Source organism: Penicillium chrysogenum (genome assembly GCF_028827035.1).
Source record: "Penicillium chrysogenum strain IBT 35668 chromosome Unknown utg000001l_segment0_segment0, whole genome shotgun sequence".
NCBI lineage: Eukaryota > Fungi > Ascomycota > Eurotiomycetes > Eurotiales > Aspergillaceae > Penicillium > Penicillium chrysogenum.
In genome coordinates, this window is record NW_026622749.1 from 5,704,812 (window position 1) to 5,728,173 (window position 23,362).

General features: G+C 48.1%; 8 protein-coding genes across 8 annotated transcripts; 4 read left to right on the top strand and 4 right to left on the bottom strand.

Moving 5' to 3' along the window:
- Nucleotides 1-427: 427 nt before the first annotated feature.
- On the bottom strand, nt 428-3,214 carry N7489_002266 (sulfatase domain protein; the record flags this gene model as incomplete). The annotated part of the gene is made up of 2 exons (XM_056708021.1): nt 428-2,759; nt 2,895-3,214. The coding sequence occupies 2 exons, from the start codon at nt 3,212-3,214 to the stop codon at nt 428-430; spliced, it is 2,652 nt and encodes an 883-aa protein (XP_056572323.1).
- Nucleotides 3,215-3,768: 554 nt separating this feature from the next.
- On the top strand, nt 3,769-4,968 carry N7489_002267 (uncharacterized protein; the record flags this gene model as incomplete). The annotated part of the gene is made up of 1 exon (XM_056708022.1): nt 3,769-4,968. One exon carries the CDS (start codon nt 3,769-3,771, stop codon nt 4,966-4,968), a length of 1,200 nt encoding a protein of 399 aa, XP_056572324.1.
- A 1,778-nt stretch (nt 4,969-6,746) lies between these two features.
- N7489_002268 (uncharacterized protein) lies at nt 6,747-8,422 on the top strand (the record flags this gene model as incomplete). The annotated part of the gene is made up of 5 exons (XM_056708023.1): nt 6,747-7,259; nt 7,308-7,686; nt 7,743-7,931; nt 8,104-8,165; nt 8,231-8,422. The coding sequence occupies 5 exons, from the start codon at nt 6,747-6,749 to the stop codon at nt 8,420-8,422; spliced, it is 1,335 nt and encodes a 444-aa protein (XP_056572325.1).
- Nucleotides 8,423-8,965: 543 nt separating this feature from the next.
- Nucleotides 8,966-9,556, bottom strand: N7489_002269 (uncharacterized protein; the record flags this gene model as incomplete). Its single annotated transcript, XM_056708024.1, has 1 exon — nt 8,966-9,556. One exon carries the CDS (start codon nt 9,554-9,556, stop codon nt 8,966-8,968), a length of 591 nt encoding a protein of 196 aa, XP_056572326.1.
- A 460-nt stretch (nt 9,557-10,016) lies between these two features.
- N7489_002270 (Zn(II)2Cys6 transcription factor domain-containing protein) lies at nt 10,017-11,796 on the top strand (the record flags this gene model as incomplete). The annotated part of the gene is made up of 4 exons (XM_056708025.1): nt 10,017-10,178; nt 10,233-10,751; nt 10,831-10,965; nt 11,047-11,796. 4 exons carry the CDS (start codon nt 10,017-10,019, stop codon nt 11,794-11,796), a joined length of 1,566 nt encoding a protein of 521 aa, XP_056572327.1.
- An 868-nt stretch (nt 11,797-12,664) lies between these two features.
- On the bottom strand, nt 12,665-14,454 carry N7489_002271 (MDR family MFS transporter; the record flags this gene model as incomplete). Its single annotated transcript, XM_056708026.1, has 4 exons — nt 12,665-13,324; nt 13,374-13,800; nt 13,851-14,230; nt 14,293-14,454. 4 exons carry the CDS (start codon nt 14,452-14,454, stop codon nt 12,665-12,667), a joined length of 1,629 nt encoding a protein of 542 aa, XP_056572328.1.
- Nucleotides 14,455-17,605: 3,151 nt separating this feature from the next.
- N7489_002272 (uncharacterized protein) lies at nt 17,606-19,518 on the top strand (the record flags this gene model as incomplete). Its single annotated transcript, XM_056708027.1, has 4 exons — nt 17,606-18,017; nt 18,070-18,111; nt 18,243-19,164; nt 19,221-19,518. The coding sequence occupies 4 exons, from the start codon at nt 17,606-17,608 to the stop codon at nt 19,516-19,518; spliced, it is 1,674 nt and encodes a 557-aa protein (XP_056572329.1).
- Nucleotides 19,519-19,952: 434 nt separating this feature from the next.
- Nucleotides 19,953-21,766, bottom strand: N7489_002273 (sugar porter family MFS transporter; the record flags this gene model as incomplete). Its single annotated transcript, XM_056708028.1, has 6 exons — nt 19,953-20,330; nt 20,380-20,670; nt 20,747-21,460; nt 21,514-21,589; nt 21,640-21,691; nt 21,742-21,766. The coding sequence occupies 6 exons, from the start codon at nt 21,764-21,766 to the stop codon at nt 19,953-19,955; spliced, it is 1,536 nt and encodes a 511-aa protein (XP_056572330.1).
- Nucleotides 21,767-23,362: the final 1,596 nt, after the last annotated feature.

Here is a 23,362-nt window from a genome sequence, read left to right on the forward strand (position 1 = left end):
GAGAGACCCAAGGGTGATATTTGCAATAATATAACAAGAAAATGACATCCAGGTATGATCAAGTACAGCGGTAGATAGGATGGATATATGAACAAGTACATGAAGAAGAATCGCTTCTACTCCGGACGACATGCCAGACATGTCAGGTCGGGGGTTCACGTCCTGAGACACACGGTGTCTCGTTCTCGAGATTGACATCGGACCAAACGATCCGCGCAAGGCTTCACGATGAATCCAGCAAAGCTCTGCTCAGGTCGCCCCGACCCCCATGCTCGGGACCACCGATGCTGGCGGATCCCGTCATGGCGGCATTGTCGCCAACCCAGAGTGCCCATCCCAAGCAAAGACTTGGTAGATGAGGCATGCAAGTATTAAGATAGATGAAATGTAAATAAAGATGCGTGCCCAAGTCGGTTCACGGGAATGCTTAGGTCTTGTCTTCCTTGACCTCTTCCTTGGCCTCTTCCGTGGCCTTTGGGGAGAATCTCCATCGATCCCAGTTCTCCGTTACCCACCAGTTGGTGACATAGGCTGCGTTGTAGAGCCAGTTGAGAATTTCTTCATCGTCATACTCCTTATTGACCGCGGCCGCTAGATCGGCAAGGCTGAAGCGCTCGATGGGGTTCAGCTCGTTCGGGTCCTTGGAGACATCGGAGAAACGCCATTCCACGTCGTTGACTAGCGGGATCACCAGGCGGAACTCAGGCCGGGCGGCCGACCGAACAGATAGCCATGAACCACCAGTGTTCATGACTGTGAAATGCCAGGATTCGCGTCCGTCCTGCTGGACGACCTGCGGTCGGATCAGGGATTGACCTTCGTACAGCGAGCGAATATCGCGGGCGGCAGTTGTGCTGTCCTTGCTGAGGGATGCCGACTCGATCAACAAGTCGATGATGGTGGGGACGATCTGGGTACTGATGACTGGAGTGTCGATCTGGACGGGAGGGAGTTGAGGGTGTGCAATCACGATGGGGACCTTGAAGCTGCCGATGTGGGGGTTGTCATAGGGGGTGATACCGCCGTCGTTGGGGAGGGACAGGCCGTGATCTCCCGCCATGACGAACAAGGTCTCATTGGCAACTCCCTTCTCCTCCAGGATATCGATGAGATCCGAGAGCCAATCATCCACATAGCCAACCGAGTTCAGGTATCGGTTCATGTCGTTGTTGGCACCGGATTTTGAGCCCATCAGGTCTTCATAGGCGTCATTCGGAACACCCCACGGATGGTGAGTGGTACTCGTGAGGTGGGAGAGGAAGAGACGCTGGTGGTCACGTTCCGCATCATCAATGGCATCACGGATGTACTCGCGGAGCTCAGATTCCGGATAGCCATAATAGTTCACTTCGGGACTTGTGACAGGATAATGTTTGGCCTCGGGCTTGATGATTGTCTCCTTGGTCTGTTTGTCACGGAATCCCAATTGGGGAGTCAATTTGTCCTGGTTGTCGTACATTTCGGTGACAGACATCATGAAGGTCGAATGCCACGGCCACTTGGTGAAGTCGTCGGTATCGTTGGTGATATCTGATTGCTGGCTGAGCATGTCGAAGACATGGGGCAGACATGGCTGGTAAATATGGTGGTCGAATTCGCGGTTGAAATCGGCGACCAGTGGGGTCACACCACAGAAACTTCCCGTCAAACTCTTGAGAGTATATGTGGCGGAAGTGATGGCATTCTTGGCGCTGATGCCACCATAGGCTTTGCGGCCGTTGAAACGGGCATCGTCGTGCTCAAACCCATTGGGGAAGTTGGTCAGATACTCGGCAGTCCGGGTGAGATTTGCAAGGCGGTCTACAACCTCTGGGGGGATCGTCTTGTCCTTCCACGTTTCCGCGATGCGCTTGTACATGAAACTGTCCTTTTGCAAGGGGAAGATATCGGCACGTGCACTCTCGAGTTTCAAGAAAACGACATGCTTGATCTTGACATCACCGCTAGCCAATGCGTTATGAATCTCCTCCAGCACCGGCTTGTTGAGGTTCGAGATATGCAATGGGTCCTCATGCGGGTTGTAGTGAAGGGCCAAGGGGTCGGACTGGTCCCAGTCGTCGAAACCGGCGATGGGTTCCTTTGACATCCAGCTCCAACGCGGTGCAGGGCCCAGGGCAGTGACCCCATCCAAGTACTCGAAAAGTCCCGGCGTGCCAGTGGTGACGACGGGGGAGTGACGCTCCGCGCCCTCGATGACCGTGGTCAAGGGTAAGGTGGTGGACATGTACATATACACCTGGTCCCACGGTCGCATAAATCGGAGGAAGAGGAAGAGACTGAACAATCCGAGGATGAGCGCCCGTTGGGGCACACCGTCGGTGACCCGCTTGGACTCCGGGAGGCGGTTGGGTAGTTGCGCTCCGGTATTCAACAGATGATCCCCTTCTTCATTATCACTATCATTGTCCTCCATGTCGATTTGTTCGTAGATTCGAGGGTCGGGAAGGTCTGGGGATTTGGATGGCCAGAAGCGTCGCACCAGGGGCTCCACGTGCGGTCGCACACGAGCAAACAGCCATCGAACGGGCCAGGCCCAGACGTGCAGGATACCTCCAGTAATTGCATGAATGGAATGGGCGGCGAACAATGAGAGAGTTAGAAGGATGCCCTCGACAATCAAGAACCCGGTCAAACCAGTGAGCAGGGTATGAATGGCAGCGGCATCACCGTTGAAGGACTTGGCTTGGCGCCAGTGGATCTCGGCACCGGTGAAAACGTAGAAGGAGGTATTGGCGGCAGCCATAAAGGAGACAAGGAGACTGTAGCATATTGATAAATTAGTTTCAAAATCAATTATATTCAGATCAATATAAATCCAATTGAATAAAAAGAAAAAAGGATACAAAAAAGGGCAAAAAGTTGGAAGTTGAAAAAGGGGGCACGTGGACACTTACCTAGAGGGGATCACCAGGATTGCCAGTAGGGCGGCACCCGGTCGCCACGCGACCTTCTGGGCGAGGATGCGAAACAGCAATAGAATCATCACATCTTGGAAAAAGAAGGTAAGACCCCATAGAAATAGACGGGGAAGAGGTAGAGAATATATATGAGCGTAAAGATGAAGTATTTTGGCGCTGAATAACGAAAGAAAGGCGAGGGTGAAAAAATAACGACGGGAAAAGTCCCAGATGGCATCCAGGGTCTCACCAGGAGAGAGACGAACACGCCGGATGCCGTGGCTTAAATAAGCATGAACAGCGTGAACGACTTTCATGGTATATATATATATAAAAAAAGGAAAAGAATGAAATGGGAGGATATATATATACTTTTACACCCCCGACATTTAAAAGGAAGAAGGGAAAAAGAAAGAAAAGGGAAGTCGAGAAGAAGATCAAGAAGGGACAAAAAGGGTTCCAAGGAAGTTTCCAAGTGGGATTTTGTGGGGACGATGACTGGGTAACTCCGTAGGGCCCCTACTAACCCGTGTCGTTTCAATGTCTTATATCCCTACGGAGTTGATATTTTTAGTTCTAGTTTCTTACCTAGGTAGTTTGATTGGATTATATCTCCTATTTACTCCATACTAACCAGTTCAAACTAATCAAACGTGAATAATTCTTATTTAGGATAGGTATCCAGGACTAAATGGCCCCCAAGGCCCCCCTCTTTAAGCCCCGAAAAGCCCCCAAATCAGCCAAAAAGCCAAGAAACGCCCCGCTTGACGGACGAAAAAAAAAAGAAAAATTAAAAATTAAAAATAAAATAAAAATAAAATCAGTTCTCTTCCTCTTCCCCCCTCTAGCTCTCTCTAGACATGTGTCCATCATGTTAGGGAGCTTATTCGGTTGGGTCTCGCTCCTTTTCGAGCCACTGGCCTTTCAAGTTCCTCTAATCGAACCTCAACCCAGACTCAAGTCAGAAAATGGTATAGCTATTCCCGTCCAGGGCCCCTGGCAAGATATCATCACCGGTCATTATGCCGTCCCTCCCGTATTGAAAATTCATGACCGGAACAGTGTGGTCAAATGGAGTTGGCAGCGAGAAGATGTCACTCAACCTCTGCCTCCTCTGATTCGGAGTGGTTTATATAGCGGTTACAACGATGCGACCGATATGAAGTGGATGCGAGGCGGTAGAAGCGTGGCTGCCGTCTACAGTGCTCTCGTCGTCGTTATCAACCACACTCCCGATCAACCCTCCACCGATAAGAAAATCACCTTCGCCATCAACAGAGCCAATGATGTCCTACACAATGCCCATACTATCGAACCTTTACCCGGTGATCGACTCGCCGTCGGAACTACCGGACAGCGACCCTGGGATGGCATTTTGGTCTACAACATGAGCGAGGCTCTCCCCCTCATGGACGAACCTCCCGTCTTGCAAAAGATCGAAGGTCTCCGGGCCATCCACGCCTTGATCTGGGATGAACAGGGTCAGATGTTGTGGGCAACCGGCACCGATGCTGCTGCCGATGGTTCCGATCCCGTTCCGGCCTACGGTGTCATACAGGGGTACCCCTTTGATGCGGAGACGGGCCTGCTCAGCATCGATGAAGCCTATCGATTCAAATTCCCCGAGTATTTCGATATCGACGCCGAATGGGGGCATGGTTATAGCTGGTGGGCCGGTCCCCATGATCTCGTCCCCGTCCCTAACGAACGGGTCTTACTCGTCTCCAACGATATCGGTCTCCACGCCTTCGATATCAATGAAATGAATTTCACCGCCGAATACGACGAAGTCGTGGAGAAATATATGCCCGGTTTCGAGGTCACCACCAACGATCGGCACGGGATCAACCGCCAGGGAGAATACGTGGAGTTGCCGCAGTCGGACCTCAAGGGCTTCAGTCTCGCCCCCGATGGAAGCTTCCTATACACCCAGTCTCTATGGCGACTATTCCGTGGGAACTATACCAGTCTTGTGGTCGACGGTGTGCGTCACCAGATCATGAAAGGGAATGAAATCTATCGGTCGCGATGGTTCGGAGACATCGATGGCTGGCCCAAACCAAAGACATAGAGTTTTGTTTTGTTTTCTTTTTTGGAAGTTTTGATTGTACAGCGCGCCCTGATGGGCTCCAATATACCCAAATCTTGAGATATAATCAACCAAGCTATGTCACAGCCTCGTCTTGTGCCTTGATTTCTCATGCTAAACGCGCGTTTTTTATTCGCTAGAATAGAGTTTTCTGACGGGAGAGGCGTCTGGTTACTTTTTCTTTGTGCCATATGTAAATACCATATGTAAATACCATATGTACTACCTACATGTATGTACAATATAGGTAGACATCCCGAATCTGTCCATTTCAGGAAAGTTCTCTCTCAAAACACGCTATTCCGTATTTGCCATGGCCCCAACTGGCCCGAGTCAGTGTGACGCAAGCAAAATCTCCACACTGACATCCTGACAGAATACGGAGTAGTAGGCTGATTTGTTGTCAATTCGCAATAGGCTGTCGATATGCCCTGCCTGCTTGGCGACATTCTGTGCGGTCTGTGCTCAATTTTGTAGCCTCAGCCTTGGAAGCCCTTCCCCAGATAAGCACGGTAAAACACTGAAATTCAATATGTGGCCTCTTATTTTCAAATGAGGACCTTTTCTCTATGAAGTTTCAAAGTTTCTTTGCAATACTGCTTAATTAGGCTTAATAGCTCTGTTCCTGCTCCGAACTGGCTCTAGCCACGACGTATGTGTATTCGTACATCGTATTCGCTCGTATTCGCTTTCCCTGATTGGTTGAACCTATTGTGTATTTTCATAATTTTCCCTTTTCTGTTATTCTGATAATTCTCAGTTATACATATGCATAACTATTCACTGCCATCCATGGATATTACTACGACATTAGCTGGAGGTAATGAGAAGCAACTTTTATCTAAACATTGTATAACTAGATGGTAGACACGGTTAATATATTTAGATTTGATAGAGATGATCTACGATGAAATGTATTTACCTCTGGAAAATGGGATAGTTGCATGCTATCTAGCGAGGCTAGCTAATGTGTGCAGGAGCAAGGGGAGTCAGGTGACCAGATCACGTGATCTATAACAAGATTATTTGGCCCATGGACTACCTACCTAGGTAGGTATGGTTCCAAGTTCTTTGTTGCTTACCAGGGGTGGAATATATGATCATCCTGAGTACTGCATTCACAAAGAGAGACCCGGAGACAGGATGGAATTATCATGTACAATTCAGGGACAAAGTGAAAAACGCTGGTTTCATGCATTATCACTAGCTCCAGTATCACCCCGTATCTCATGTGCCTAGCCCTCTCTATATACCTAGGTAGGTTCCTAGTCCCACACTAGGGTACTAGCATTCCTGCCTATATCGTATATCGTATGAGACTTCCGGTGAAGTGGTGCAGTTCCCTTTCGAAGTGAACTGCATATTCAGAGTTGCTAGGGTGTTGTTTCGACCTAGTGCAATAATGCGGAGCGTCCAGGGATGTCTGATGTTTAAGAGTTGATGTCTGCCTGATCGTAGGCTGGCGGAAATGAAAAATACCTGAATTGTTGTATGATTTCTTTAGGGCTTAGCTCCTTAGGCTATCTTAACAGGTACAACAACCTGCGACAACATATAAGTAAAAAGCAAACAAAGACACTGAAAAAGACAGCAGACCCAGGGTACCTCCGAGCCAGACTTGCTTCACCGCTGGATATCCCATCCGAGACTACATACGGTAAATTGGCAGGAGCTGGTGAATAAGATCTTCCCCCAATCCCTTCTTTTTCTTTTCTTCTTCTCCTTCATCGTCCCATACTACGTATCATCACCAACCTACCATGGCTTCTTCTTCGGCTCCATCATTGGCTAACCTGGCGTTCGATGAAATTTGTCGTCAGCTGGAGGTATTCGTTGCTGGGAAAAAAGCGTCTGCGTCGTTTGTTTGTGGAGGCCTCGTCCCTATTGATGCGCACACCGCAGCTAGTTCCATACCATCCAAAACGACCGTGTCTCCGCCAGTGAGGATCTGCTGGCGAACAGATGCTGACAATATCCTGCGAGAGTTGACTCTACCTCTTGACTCACAGGCCGACTCCAAAGCTGAATCTGGTTTGCGTCAATTGGTAGTAGACTGCGAACCTGCTAGCTTTGGCAAGGGACAGCAAGATGTTCTTGATCCCAAATACCGAAAAGCTGGAAAGCTCGAGCCTCGAAGTTTTCTCACCAGCTTCCACCCATCAGACCTTGGGATCCTTCAAAACGTGGAGCAAATTCTCCTTCCAAACTTCAACACAGACTTGGAAAACCGTCTACCCTTCCGAAAAATGCATGCTGAGTTATACAAACTGAATGTATGATAGCCCAACCCTTCTTCTGCAACAAGTATTAATGCACCGCAGGTTTACTCGGGACCATCCGGTCTTTTCCGGAAGCATGTTGACACACCGCGGTCCGAGACCCAGATCGGCTCACTCGTCGTTTGCCTACCCTCTCATTTCAAAGGGGGCAACTTGGTCGTTCAACATGAGGGAAAACGTGTCGAGTTTGACTGGAGTCACCAGAGTGCGTCTGCGATCCAATGGGCAGCATTTTACAGTGACTGCGAGCATGAGATCAAAACAATCACAGAAGGAGAGCGCATCACCTTGACGTACAACCTCTATGTAACAGAGCCAGTGGGGGGATCAATTCCGCCAAGCTTGATTGTTGACCCAAAGAGCATGTCATTGTATAGCTTTTTGGAAGAACTTCTCGTGGAGCCTGGCTTCATGACAGACGGTGTGTTTGCAATATGTAGTTATTTTAACCCAGAGCACCAAGCTAACTGTCTCAAGGTGGCGCTTTGGGGTTCTTTTGCTCTCACGCTTATCCTCACGCATCCGATGAGGCTCCAATGCTACTTCCGAGAGCACTCAAGGGGTCTGATCTTGTGCTTTACTCTGTTTTCAAGTCTCTTGGAATACAAATTGATGTCCTTCCCGTGGCTTTTGATGATCATTATGATCAATGCAAGGAAAAACATGGTGAGCAATCCTATCCAACATGAAATACTCGGAGTTTTCTCTCGAGATTCACATACACCCTGGGACTATTGATCGCCACTGGGATAGCTCCTGCTTCCCCGCTAACTGAATGACCCAAAAGCATTGTTGCAGCTGAAAATGGTCGTAACCTGAGTCTGCTAACAAGTTCCAGTGCTCGTCGGAGACCAGCTACATCCGTACTTTGCGACTGACGAGATTGAAGAGGATGAGAGTGTAAGTGCAGAATATGAAATGATCAGCTGGAGGATCAAGTTGCTAATGCAGCGCGTTTACTATAGATGACCGAGCTGTGTTTTCCGGGCGAGTATAGGCCGGAAATCACATGGATCGGCTCTCCAACACACAGCCAGGAGGCCGTTTCCTATATAGCTTATGGAAACCAACCTTCACTAGGGGCAGTGTACTCTTATGCAGCGCTGGTAGCCAATATCCCACCATTCCTGGAGCGAAAAGGGCTTGTTTTGGCGTGAGCTTTGTCAGGCATTTGGTGTTCTGAAACGATTCGTGGTTGCTTTCTTTTACATTGGGCATCCCCAGCTTGGCTTCTGCTTTTATTGGCTGATGTGCTGTATCATCTCGTCGCTCTAGAGCTGTACTTTGCGAGATGAGAATGTGGTTTATGGTTATAGCTTATGAAATGACACAAAATTCCAGAGGTCGCTACTTTGCCAGCCGCATGCATACACTGATATGCATTCATAGGAAGTGTCTGGCACATCACGAATATTCATGTCGCAAATCACTAAGTTAATTCAGGTTGCTACTAGCACTCAATATGGTGTTCTTCTGTTTTCCTCTGTGTTTTCTTGTTAACGCAACGTAACCCAGATACGGTACTATGGACTCAAGATAGGCAACGCTCTTCTATAAATATTACCCGCAGCTAGAATCCAACGGCACTGTAACACGCAACACATGGTGTTTATTGGGAGCATTGATTATCAGTACTGAAGCCAGCGCATCGTCCATTAAAACCGTCTCACAGTCGAGGGCCCACGCACGGGTGATTCCCACTAAGCCCCTACCACAGAGCTCAGAATCTCCCCTGTCGCCTCTGTCACCGACTTGCTCATGGCCCTGGCAGTCCATCCTGATAGCAACACTATCTCAGAGAAAGAACTGTCATGAGAGACGAGAATCTCCAAGAGCTTCTCACCCGATTTCCCTGGTCGTAGCTTGGCTAGCTTTCTACCAGTAGCATCCTGCAACTGCATGTCCCTCCCTGTGAACATATCGGGTCTCCACTTCAATTGACCCACGGCGGGTGACTCGAGGGCGTAATTGCCCGAGAGTTGGTTCAAACGCATAATTATTGGTTGGCCGTAAAAGGTCAGATGTATCTTGGAAGATAGGGTTGGAAGTCGAGCGTCGCCGACGATGTCCCATGGACCCTCGCCCCAGCCCCGGAGTAATAAGACGTTCGGAGGGCTATCCTTGGATATGATTGAGTACATAGGCGGTGCCTCGATTGGATAGCCTGAAGGGTGAACCAGAATCTTTGCTGAGTCCCATGGCGCTGGTCGCAGTGAGAATGAGACACAGGACTGTCGATTTGAAGACCCGTTATTGATGGTGAAAGAAGAAAAGAACGCCGTACGGTTCATTTTTGCAAGGAGCACTGATACACGTGGACAGCACTTCTTCTGAGATCGGAGTCGAAGCGTAAGTAGATCAGTCCGAGAGTGTGGAAGAGTAGCTATAGATTTTTTGTACAGTCAGTTTTCGATTGTTTTATACCCCTTGGGGTGCTTTCTGAAGTTGTCTTGGTCGCCAGACTACAGATCATCTATGGCTATCTTCTACTTCCCAATCGGGCATGATGGTGCGCCGCATTACGGGACGTGGACTGTGCTCAGTAGAGACTCTGCATATTATGATTGGCTCATTTATACGAGACTCAGCGCTTGCCAAGCAGTCCCCATGTACTCCGTACTCCGTCCGGAGTAATCGTGCAGGGGTACATACTTGTGTGCTTTTTGTCTTCGGGGGCTTAGCTGGGCTGTGACAGCGAACCGATGACGTCACATTAATATATCTCGTCGCGCTATCCATCCCCTTTTGAGGATGACTCTACCCAGCATACACATCTCATATTATATTTTCCCACTGTGTATCAGGGCAAAACAAACAAATGCAATATTATCTAGTGACGCACATCTGACTTTACACATGCCTGGGGTTCCATCTAGTCGGGGCTGCGATGCATGTCGCAAGGTGAAGAAGAAGGTTTGGTCCTCCCCTAAAGGCTAACTTGCTGTATCTGATTAACTGAAAAATTAGTGTGATCAACTCAAACCGACATGTTCACGATGCGCGCGTCTGAAAATGACGTGTGTAGGAGGAGGGCAACAACGGTACATGTTCAAGAATCAATCGGTCAAAGCGATGCAAACACAAAGCGGAGCAGAAAGTCAATCACAGCTTCAGCGGTCCTTTCCATCTACTGGCAATAGGGCCGTGTGGATTGGGGAACCGACACGGGTGCCTAGTACTGACACGAGTAGAATGGCAGCAGCCTTCGTAGCAGCATTCCAGGTGACTGATATCCGATATGCTATGGCCTACTATGGACCTTTCCTGCGGGATATTCCACGGCGATTGGGCAACAGCACCGTCCTAGATTCAGCCGTGAGAGCCTTATCAACCGCTTATCCATTACTTCACGCGGGATCTTACCCACCGAAAGCACTCGTTCTCTATGGACAATCGCTGCGGGCACTGAGAGAATGCTTGAACGATCCAGTTGAGGCCCGAAGTCCCAACACATTATGCGCTGTCTATTTGATTACCATCTGCCAGGTAAAGTGCCATTTTACCCCAAACCACTGTTTAACCCCAAAAAGCAATATCCATGAAATAGCAGCTGAGTTGTCATAAGAGCTGGCTAGGAAAACATGACGATTCGCTCACTAGTCACAGCGAAGCTATCGCTCATCTCCTCAGGGCGGCCGCGCTACACGAGTGGAAGAGCACATTCGAGATGGAGCTGGTCATTACACTCTGTGTGCCTATAGTATGTCTGCATTCCGATTACTCCTAACAACAAATTCAGTTGATGCCATGGGAAATTACTTACAAGAAATGACCTGAATAGATACTCGAAGGCATCATCAATCCCCGTATCAAGATGGATTCGGAATTCTGGCAACTGGTCTCATCCTTCAGACGTCGTCTATCTGCTTCACGGGACAACAACCAGCCACAATCAACCACCGAGCTGCAACATTTAGCCATGTTTCCTAAGTTTGTCCAGAACCCCGAGCCACACCTTGCCGAAATTGCAAAGACATACATGCAACTGAGACTCGATGCACAACGAGTAAAACAACATCTTGATCAATGTGCAGAAAGTGTTCTTGTATCTTTCTCATCCTCTGAAGTTGCGAGACATTGCCGTATTCAAGCAGCTTATGCCATGCTCTCTACTCTGGCTGTGTTATTGAACAGCCTTCTTCGAGTTTTCGATCCCTGGAACGCTTCCTTGGTGAGTGAAGCTGTCTTTCTCTGTGATGAGATTGCAACCCAAGCCGAACTGGCATCCTGCTACCGGCCGGTTGGGGCAGGGTATATTCCTCTATGCTTAGTTGTTGCTTGGGCAGCATCAGATAATCTAGTTCAGCTGGCAAGGATAGAAGCGATCCTTTCTGAATACCAGTCTGATTTTGCGGAAGTGCCATGGATGAGCCGTGCTATCTGGTTAGCCTCTACCTTGGATAGCCACCGTACACGAGTCATGTCTGGGAAGCAGTCCCCAGAATCCTCTTTGGAAGCTGATTCAGGAGGCAGTCATGGTGCTGGTACCAAAAAGGCTTCAGTGCGCCCGGAGTCTTGCTGTATCCTCTAGGCTCGAAGGAACGAAAAAGGCCAAAAGAACTTGCAGTAAGGTCCAAGTACTGCGATTTTTCCGAGACTTTTATCAAGTCTTGATTACCTCAAGGGGATCCTTCTTGGTGTCATACTGATTGCTTGGCCTCTATGTGTAGATACAATTGGCAACGCAACGGATATCTCTATGTTCGGCAATTCATCCAACGAGACTGACCGTGCACGGGGAAGAAGATTACGTTCCCCGTAGGCTTCTCAAGTACGCCCCCTCGCCCACTGATGTCCCCAAGGTCCACCCAACAAAAGATTTCTTCACAAAGATACCCCTCGGATCAGGGATGACCGAAATCCAAAAGTCTTTATGGGCCATTCCATCACCTCGCCGAGAAGACTTACCTCAATCACTTGTGGTATTGGCCACGGAATGTATGAAAGTAACAGGAATCCCCAAATGCCCTTCCTAATGGCCGAAGATGAGTTGTCGGTCATGGCAATCGGATAACACCCGACGAAGGTGTACACGCTGCTGGTGTATTGATGGATGTTGATGGCCAGTGGGTAATACGGAGAGAGCTGTCCCAGTCGTTTGAAGATGACAGTTCAGGGGGCGAAGTTGAACATTGAACTGGAAACTAGAGCTGAGATTAGACTATTGAATTTTTTACTTCCATTGGATCATGATTTCCGTATTTCCGTATCCCCATACACCTCAACTGGCTATACTAGGTCTGAGATTGAGATCACGTGTAGAATTCACATATTATGTGCTAACTATTCACTTTCCACAATCTGAATGTCCTTATTTACAAGCATCCCGACAGAAGATGCCATCGGACCACCCAAAACAACATAGAATACCAATCAATCAGAAAAGACGTCAACTCCCGCTATTGACTGGATCGAGATGCGCCGTCATATTTCTGCCGTCTTTTCATAGACTTCCATTGAACAAGTCCAGCACCAATAAAAGACAGTAGTGCGGCAGCAACAGACACGTAGAATGTCTGGACAACGGCAATGTTATAGGCGTGTAGAACGGAGGGAAGCATATATTTCGGCACCAGGTGTGACAGATTTGAGGCCCCGGCTTTTGTTAATGCGTTTGGGCTGATATTGGGAGCATAGGTCGTTATGCTTGCCACAAGCCGATTCTGAAAAACGGTTTGGGCAATTGAAATAAACATTGCGCCACTGAGGCTCTGTGCAAATGTGATGATGGCAATTCCGACCGGTATGTCATGTAATGGCAGTACAGTCTGAAGTGCGTTGATGCATTGCTGAAAGCCAAGTCCAGCTCCAATTCCAAGAATGACTTGGTATCCAATCCATTGCGGACGTCCGCTGTCCACTTTGAAAGTTGTACACAGTCCGGAGCCAATTGTGAGAAATGCGCTTCCAACGAACATAAGTGGCGTATAGTATCCGACAATATTAACCATAAGTCCTCCTAAAGCAGAGAAGACAATCATAGCCACTACCATCGGAAGATTGTTGATTCCAGATTCTGATGCAGAATCTTCCTTAACTGCTTGAAACCAGATAGGAAGCTTGAAACTTGTTAGCGATGAATGTGACAGGATTGTATTTGGCACCCACATAGTATCCAAAGACAAAAAATGAACCACCTAGGAATGTAGCGTGAATCACTGCCCCAAGCACATTTCGATCCTTGAGTAGACGAGGCGGTACTGTAGCATCGTCCTGCTTCCAGACCTGGATAAGACACCATGCGAATCCGAATACGCCAAACAAAACAAATAGGGCAATTATTCGAGCATTGTTCCAGCTATACTTGGTGCCGCCCCATTGCAGGCACAATAGAAGGGAGACAATCGCCGGAATGAATGCAAGGATACCAAGAGGATCCATTCGCTTGAGCTGCCCAAGACGGCTTATTTTGGGTTTTGGTGATGTGGAATCCTTGAAGAAGAGTAAGATCACCAGGCCAGTGAGGACGCCAAAAGGGAGATTTATCCAAAAGCACCATCTCCAAGTGGCATGATCAGTTAAGAGTCCCCCCAGCCTATGGTAAAATTAGCTGACATTCTATGTGATCGAAACAGTGAGACTTACAATGGTCCTGTGATTGTCGCAATTCCACTAGTGCTACCGATGATCCCAAAATAGAGGGCACGTCGGTGAAGGGGCACACTGTTGGCGAGGATGAGTAGAGCACCCGGCGACAATCCTCCAGATCCGACGCCAGCAATTGCTCGCCCGAAAACCAAACCCTTGGATGTTGGCGTCACTGCACATATTAGAGATCCAAGTTCAAACAAGCCGAGAGCAATCATATACGTCCACTTTGTCGAATAATACGTGTATATCTTGCCAAATGGTAGGGTGACAGCACATGTGGTTAGAAGATAGGCGCTCGCATACCACGATATGTCGCTTAGTGAGTTAAATTCTTCGGTGATTTTGGGAACGGCGGTTGAGAGGATTGTGTTGTCCTGGTAAGTTCCAAGGTTGTCCACATTAGCTTATGAAATAGTAACAATAACTTGAAGCTTACCAAGGCGATACAAAAAGATTGAAAGCAAAGTCCTATCAAAATCGGAGCAAGCTTCGAACTCGGTGGATAGACTTGCTTTTCTTCATCATCATCACTCTCTCCAGTTTCTTTCAGTGGGATGTCATCTCGATTTGTGTAGGCTTGATCCTCGAAATCTCTCATGCTTGAACAGCCTGCCGTTAAACAGCAAGTTAAGTTCTCCAGTTATTATTGAAACTCTGAGGACTCATCAAAAGTACCTTTGGTCGGACCATCCGCGCTGAAGTGTGAGGGATGTTTGAAACAGGAAGGTAGAAACCACATTCAGTCCAAGTGTGGATGTACAGTACTTTTTCTTGTAGGACATCTCTGTACCTACATTACTACAGCCGGATGTAACCCGATAAAGCAAGGGGTTTATATCTTGATTGATGTTCGGAGCTTTTTACTTTCCCTTGGTCACATTCTTTTGGTGGTGATTGGTATGCAGTACGTCCTTCTCCTGAAATGGTTGCTAGCCCTAAGCAGCATTTCTATCTTCGCCCAAAGAATATTACTTATGATCTGAAAACAACGATTCTATAGTTGAGTAACTACTCTATGAATAAGGCTGTATCATTCGGCGTCGTTAGTTACTCAAGGTCGATCACTCCCGACGTGATGGATCTGGAGACCCTGCATTCCAGTGAGACTGTAACACCAGTAAAAACAGAGCATATGATGGCTAGATACCTAGTAATAAAAAGCTTCCCAACCTACCCAAGATTCTGCTTTCCAACGACTGAAGGTGCTGGGATTCAGTCCTTGTACTCCGTAAATGATAGTTCATCCCAAGTCTATGAACAACTCTGTTTTTCTATTGATGAGAAGACGATACTAATACTGTCACTAGCTTTGCTAAACCTATCGGTCAAATTCAATGTGCCACTGTATAACCAACAGACTCGCACAAAGGCTTGTGAGCGTTCTGTCATCAAAATAGAATGGCGACTGGTCCACCTCACAACTACCCTTGTCAATCCACACTTGTATACTTGGGATCCAGAACTGGGGGACTGATTAGTAGTTCTAGACTTGAAAGATACTGGTAATCTGATTTCGAAAGACATAAGGTTTTCCTGATGATACACACGGGACTCGGCAATAACAACCACCTCAAGCCTCATTTCAAAGGGATAGAGAGAAGGGGGCATCTGAGCAACATCCAGCAGATCTTTTAGGAATCCTGATCCACCACGTAAGTAGAGTGAAGATTATTCCGAGGAATGCACGTGAGCTGATCTCCAACTTTAATCTTCTATGGCCTCTATCCTAAGAATAGTACCTATGCCGATTTATATTGTTTCCCGGCCTGTTTGCTATGAGAGCATCGATGCTCACAGAAACGAGGATTGAGTTAGTAGTTTGGAAATTTTCCTCTCGTACTTTCCCTTTTCCCTTCTTTTTTCTTTTCGCGAGTTTCATAGGCCTTTATATGCGACGATAAGGATAGAAGACGCAGTAACGAGCTTTATGATGGTGGAAGTCGAAGTGTCTGTGGTGCAGAGTAAGTGCAGTAACCGGGACCCGATGGGTTGTATGTGGTTTGAGAACCAAGACTTAACTTTGCCACGACTGGTTGATTGTTGATGTGAAGTATCATGGTTGATTGTCGCTGAGGATTGTAGACTAGAGGGCATAAATTTGCACCGAGACCTAACGGTGTACCACGAGGAGCCACAAGCTGTGGGAGACTTGAGACTTGGCGCTATGTATTTTGTGGGAGGATACCTTGCGATGATTGAACAGCTTGGCAATGAGCTCTGGGGCTCATACCCTGTTGAGAATGGCAGTGAAACTGGATGGAGAGTAGCAATGTGGGCTAGTCGAGAGTAATGGTGGATGGAAAACCCATCGAAGCTATGTGAGCGCTATCTAGAGGGGCCGCGCCTGCGATAAAACATGTACATACGGAGTAAATGCTGAACAACTCGGATCTCTATCGCTGGAACGTGCCCGCAATCAAATGAGACAGAATAGATCTAACCCATGTTCGGGGCACTGGACCAGTCATGACACCGGCCTCGGAACACGATGCCGGTGCTCTACCGTAATCTCCAAGCTCATGTAAATGCGAAATACGGAAAGACGCGGGGGCTGGAGTGCCCTGTGCCCTGGAAGGCAATCGTCGGCCGCGATCTGCACGTGTCTTATGAGTCCGTGAGCCAAGCCAGGTGATTTAGGTGCCGGACGCAAGGGCATCATTCTAGAAAATCATAATTGGGAGGGAATATGTCGATGTACTCCATATGCAGCAGTGCTGTATATATTGTAGAAGTGGGTTGCAGCCGGAACTGCCTGACTAGGCAAGTTGCATTGCTCTCCAGATTTCGGCCCCGTACTTTTCAGGAAGCACGGAGTAGTGGAGAGAGCAAAATAGAGACGCGCAACATGCTAAACCGCCTACAGTGGGGGCCTCGTGGCCAGGCTTTTTTTTTTCCTTTCCTTTTTTCCTTTTCCCCCACCCCTTTCATCCTCTAACATTGACATGGAGTGAAAAACGCATCTGGAAAGATAATATAAAGCAACCAGGGCACATGGTGCACATGCGGAAATGTTCCGAGGTAGAAGATTTGATATGGAACAAGAGGCTGAAAGGGATTTCTAGGCGCCAAGCTATACGGAGTAGAAATTGGACTGTTCACTATATATATTGTATTTCGCCTTGGCGATAGTACAATCTTATATTCCCTGGTGTACAGTGCCCAGTACCATAAAGGATGGAAAGACACATGAGACTCATAACCAATACCCTCTCATCTGAACACTCCCCAGGTGATCCGACGCCCGAGGCTGATCAGAGGGGCCTGTTAAGCAAATAACAAGCTATTATTGGCACTCAGTGGCGTATATTGGCATTGACATTTCCCAGTTTCCGCTCGCAAGTTGAAACCTGACAGGCGGAAAGGTGATCGGCGGGCTCTGATCCTGCACAAGCCCCAACACCCGCTAACTGAGTCTGGAGAAGCCGAAGGGTTACTCCGAAGATTTTATATTTGCCCGGGTGAGATGGGTATTGATTGGCTTATCTGGCGTGGGCTAGGATGGGTTGCTTTGGGAAAATGGTGGGCCATAAGCATTAATTACTCCCCAAATCACATTATGTGTCTGTTTTTGGTGTACATCGTATGTTGCGGAGGGCAGGAAATTCTAAAGATCCCCCTGGAGGCTTTTTAAAACCGACCGAGTTCCCCCCGTTGATCATTCCTTTTGGTTTTATATTCTTCATTTTGCATTGTTTTTTGGCTGCTTCGATCTATATATTGGCACATTCGAACTATATAGACACTCCATTATGCAGACCAGGCGGTTCTTGGGCCTTAATGGCACTAAGGTTCAGGTCGCTATCGGCTTTCTGGCTGGCATGGACTTCCTGTTGTTCGGTTATGATCAAGGTGTGACTGGCGGTTTGTTGACACTCGACTCTTTCGTCAAGTACTTCCCAGAAATCAATACTCTAGATTCATATACCGAGCACTGGAGCCCATCAGCAAAGAGTAACCAGTCAACCCGACAAGGTATCACAGTCGCAGCGTACAACCTGGGATGTTTCGCAGGCTCGATCCCCACTATCTGGATCGGTAATATCTTGGGTCGTCGCAAGGCTATTTTCCTCGGTTCTTTTATTATGTGTATCGGTGCCATTCTCCAGTGCACATCATACGGACTTGCTCAGCTCGTCATCGGTCGGTTGATCACTGGGTTCGGTTAGTATGGGCGAAACACACTAGGGGAGCATTACACTCACATGCACTGTAGGGAACGGAATCAACACCTCCACAGTCCCTACTTGGCAGTCAGGTAAGCCCATAATTAAGCCAACCCCCGCCTCACCGTTCCGATTGATTTCCCACCGCTATATGTCGACGATTGCGAGTGATGGATTGCTGGGACTGGTACAGGCACAGTGAAAGTAGTCTAACATCAAGTAGAATGCTGCAAGTCTCATCGACGGGGTCAGATGGTCATGATTGAGGGGGCCATGATCACCTGCGGTATAACCATCAGTTACTGGATTAATTTTGGATTGATGTTCGCAGACCCCAACGAAGTCGCTTGGAGATTCCCGCTGGCCTTCCAAATCTTCTTCGCCGCGATTATTCTGGCCTTCGTAATGTTTCTTCCAGAGTCACCCCGCTGGCTTATTCTGAAGGGTCGGGAGGAGGAAGCAAAGGAGGTCCTGGCATGCTTGATGGGTGACGAGACCGACGAGTTGTTCATCGACACTGAATTCACCGCCATCAAGGCCACTGTTCTCGAAATGGCAACGGGATCATTCCGGGATATGTTCACTATGGGCGAGGACCGTCATTTCCACCGCACTATGTTGGCTTATGTCAACCAGATGTTCCAGCAAATCTCTGGCATCAACTTGATCACCTACTATATTCCCACTCTTCTGGAGCAACAGGTCGGACTGGATGCCACAATCTCACGTCTTATCTCTGCATGTAACGGCACAGAATATTTCATCGCCTCCTGGATAGCCGTGTTCACCGTTGAAAGGTTTGGTCGTCGAACACTCATGCTCTTCGGTGCTGTCGGAATGTCGATCTCAATGGTGGTGCTTGCTATCTCCGACAGCATTTCTTCAAGTCACAAGAAGACCCCTATAGGTGTGAAAGCAGGTGTGGCGCAGACAGTGTTTTTGTTTGTGTTTAACACCTTTTTTGCCATCGGTTGGCTTGGGATGACTTGGCTGTATCCAGCCGAGATTGTCCCCCTGAAGATTCGTGCGCCGGCCAACGCATTGTCCACTTCTTCCAATTGGATTTGGAACTTCATGGTTGTCATGATTACCCCCGTTGCTTTTGAAAACATTGGATACAAGACCTATATTATTTTTGCTGTGATGTAAGTCATTTTTGTGTCCCCCTTGGCAACCATGTTTCGTCACTGACTGGGCTTAGCAATGCTGCCATCGTGCCTGTGGTCTATTTCTTCTTCCCCGAGACCACTATGCGTTCACTGGAAGAGATGGACCGTATATTCCGCAAAACTACTAGCGTCTTCAATGTGGTATCGCTCGCTAACACCGAGCCCCACATGTATGGTCCTAATGGTGAACTCCTGCGTACTCTGGATGATGTCGAGGATGATGCTGTCCGTCGCGCCAGCTTCCTGAACAAGGAGAGTAAGGCTCAACAGCAGAGCCACACTCAACATGCAGAAAAGTACAGTGACGAACCCACTAGCGAGGAGAGATAGCCTCGGTCTGTTTGCGCTTTGGCAGAGGTCAGCCTCCAGGAGTTATGCTAGGTTACTTGTTAAAGGACGTAGCTATCTCGCAATCTACCCGGATGCTCCTTATAAGGATGTTATTCTATTCTTCTATCATCTTCAAATGACTTTGCACATATTATTTGCCAATGTTCTAGCCCTATTGAATTATATCACCTTGTACAACATTTGCTTTGTGCGATCTTGAGATATGTTCTCAAGTATGACATCCCCTGTTGTATGACACCCACCGTGATAGATCAACCAGGGTGCGACATACGTAGCATCAATATTTGTCCATTGGATGTACTATTTATAGTGCAAGCTAGGTTTCCCAAATGTTGTCTGGGTTCATTCATTCATGATATGATATATTTGTGGCGGCTTATGTGTTACTATGTTGTTTAGGGAGCTATCATCATTCAAACCACCTCCTCATGTGTTGCACCACCAGTCTCCGTCTTCGCACCAAGCTCCTTGCGGCGCTCAATCTCTTCTCCGAATATGTCTCCGATCTCGTGAGTGCGCCATGGCTTCACATCCGTCTCGAAGACGAGATCGATCTCTTCGAGAGACCGGCCCACAGTCTCAGGATACATGAAGAACACGTGGAACGTCATGACAGTGCAGAATACACCGAAGATAATGTAGGTCTTCCACTGAATGTTGTGGAAGGCTGGTGCGACGAAGTAAGCCAGAGCAAAATTGAAAATCCAGTTGGTGGCGGCCGACAAGCCGACGCCCTTCGCTCGGAACTTGAGCGGGAAAACCTCGGCGGCGTAAATCCATGCAGTCGGAGCCTATGATGGTTAGATGCAGAATATATATATAGAATGGAATGCAGCGTACCCAAGTCAGGCCGTAGATGCCGGTGAAGATGTATGAAAAGGCGATGACTGTCATTCCTGCACTGCCCTTGATCTCCCACGTCAAGTTGGCATTGCCATTGACATCTGGAACTGGTTTCCCCTTGCTGGCCATAACAGCGGCGATGATATAGTGCACAACCATGCAGGTGACGGATCCGATAAGAAGTAGGTTTCTTCGCCCAACGCGATCGATGAAGGGAAGCATGCAGCCTGTAGTCACCAAGAAAATGACATATTGAATCGCAGAGGACCACAGCGTTGTGTTCCCAGTCTGTGGTTGACGGTCAGCAAAGCCGCTCGAGTCCCCTTTTTCTTTTCTTTTCTTTTCCCTTCTGGAAGAAACTTACCATGCCAGCCATTTCGAAAATGTAAACCACATAATACATGGCAACATTACCGCCCAGAAGTTGCTGCCACATTTGAACACTCATTCCACACATCGTGCGCTTCCAAACGCGAGGTCCAAACAATGCCAGGAATGAGACATCCCGAGATTCATGCGCCACACGTACGGCCTCTTGGACCTCTTCGAATTCCACTTGTACAACAGGGTCATGGCGATCACCATTGGCGTGAATGATTGCCAATGTGTCCAATGCTTCTTCCCAACGCTCTTGCGAGGCGAGCCAGCGAGGAGATTCAGGGAAGAAGAACAGAGCGATGAACAGGATGAGACCTGGCACGGCCTGCACACCCCAGCAAATCCGGAAGGCAGCCGGTCCAGATACGCCAACCACGCAGCCATATGCGATCAAGTACATGATCAAGATACCCCACTCGATTGCCCATTGTTGAATACCCACAATGCGACCACGGATGCGAGCAGGCGCCAGTTCTGACAAGTAGACGCATGTTTGCGAGGAGGTCACACCAACTGCAAGTCCACTAACAACACGGCCGGCGACCAAGTGGGTCACGTTTTGCGCGCTGCATTGAACCACGGCACCCACGATCCAAACGAGAGAAGCAATCATTAAGGCATAGCGACGACCAAGAATATCCGCTAACCAACCGGCTGCAATTGAACCGGCGAAGGAACCGGCGGACATCGATGCTGTAATCTATGGAAATGTCAGCATGTGAATCAAAAATGGAAGAGAATTTGATCACGTACTCCACCTTGGAGGTTGGAGTCTGGTGAGCCGAAGTAATCCGTATATGTATCAACGCCAATCCAGGCGCTCATCGAGCTATGGATCATATTAGTCTCCGGTCATATTTGGGAAGATGTGAAATGCACCTGACATCGAAGCCGAAAAGAGCGCCTCCAATAGTACCGAAGGCGGCAAGAACTGTTGAACCTTAGCATCACGAACGCACTCATAGGAAGGTCACAACATACCGTAAATGTTCGTTATAGTATACATGATTGTGGTTGGACCATTGAAGGTTGTAGAAGCCTTGGGCTTGCGGGAAGGCGTTTTATAAGTGAATTAGTGGCGAAACGATAGGTCAATGCACGATTCGGCATGTTGGCACTCGGGCTACGCGATGTTGCATATGGTACGATTCCGGGGCCCGGGGTTGACCCTGGAACGGGAAAGATCAACGGGGGATGAATTGCGGAGGAGCGAGGAGAAACCCGGGGGCACCAAAAGTCGGGGGGTGGACACGGCGTCATCGGCGGGCCTTGGCGGGCCTTTGGTTCAGCGATGAACCAGTCGGGGCATTCGACGATGCCCCCTTTCATCCCTATTAACCGAGATGTTATTTATCCGCCGGATTATCGCCGCTTTTGGATGGCTCTCACCCAAGTTTTCCACGGATAATTGGAAAAAGTCGTTTCAAGACGGCTTGCTTTTTGCCTATTATCATTATCCCTTCTACCCACTGCTATCCCCCACCGTTCCGCGAGTTCGGCCCGTTTCTCGCAAATCGGAATACCGACGTCATGAAGAGGTTTCGCGACCGATAGAGATGAGGTCCTACCTGTTCCAGGGAAGCTCTGAGATATTCGTAAAACTGTACGTGACCGCTGGACCTGTCCACGGGTGTCACTGTGTGATAGAAGAGGAGAAAGAGAAAGGAGTGGAGAACAGCTCGGAGTACGTGCAGATGGAATTCGAATCAATGTCCTCCGCTGTTTGCTCAAGGCCTTTTCTATTTGACGGCCTTTTGTATGTCAATACCCGTGGGATGGTGCCCTGAAGCAATCAAATCATAACATTAAGAGCTTATTGGCTTGTACTCTAACTAATCAAAAAAGTTTGAGCTCATTCTGTGTAGCAGCCATGCGTGCGGAGGGTCGGGTAAATTCCATATATTATATATTCATAGGGCTGCATCGGATTATTACCTTTTCGATGGTCTACACGGGTTAATCCTTGGCTATTTTCCTTTCTCGTCTCTTTTATTTTGGGTTCCCATTTGCCTCCATCTGCCTTGAAGTTATCATTTCTTTATATGGGTGATCATTCGGTTTCTCATTGGCGACTACGATCAGACCGGTATTGACTGAGCTGTATATTTCACCGGTCACTCTATCTATCCAACAGATTGACTCTGGAGGTCTCCTGTTACAATATCTCAAGCCATCGACAAATCAGTGTTCAACGCTCAGAGACCACGTTGACACCAACCCCTAATTCCCTAATTTTAGTCCTCTCGAGAAGGACAAGTCACAGATGGTATTCAATTCAGGGTCTAGAATTGAGAGGCTAATCGTAAGCTCGCAACGTGGAAACGGCTTATACGAATTGGCTTTCTGTATGAAGTTCTGACACAATCACTGGTCTGATGGACATGATGTGACCTACCTATCTGTGCTTTATACATAAGAACTCAACATTACTGTCCACGTCCACCATCCAAATCCCACTACGACGACTACTGGCACAGTATCTTTTGAATCTGTGTCCGACATGGCTTTATCCGCTATGATTGGCATGCGGAAGCACGCGCTACGTCTAGATCGCGTCTCGATGGATAGACGGACAGGCTGACTCGCCTTATAATGACACCCA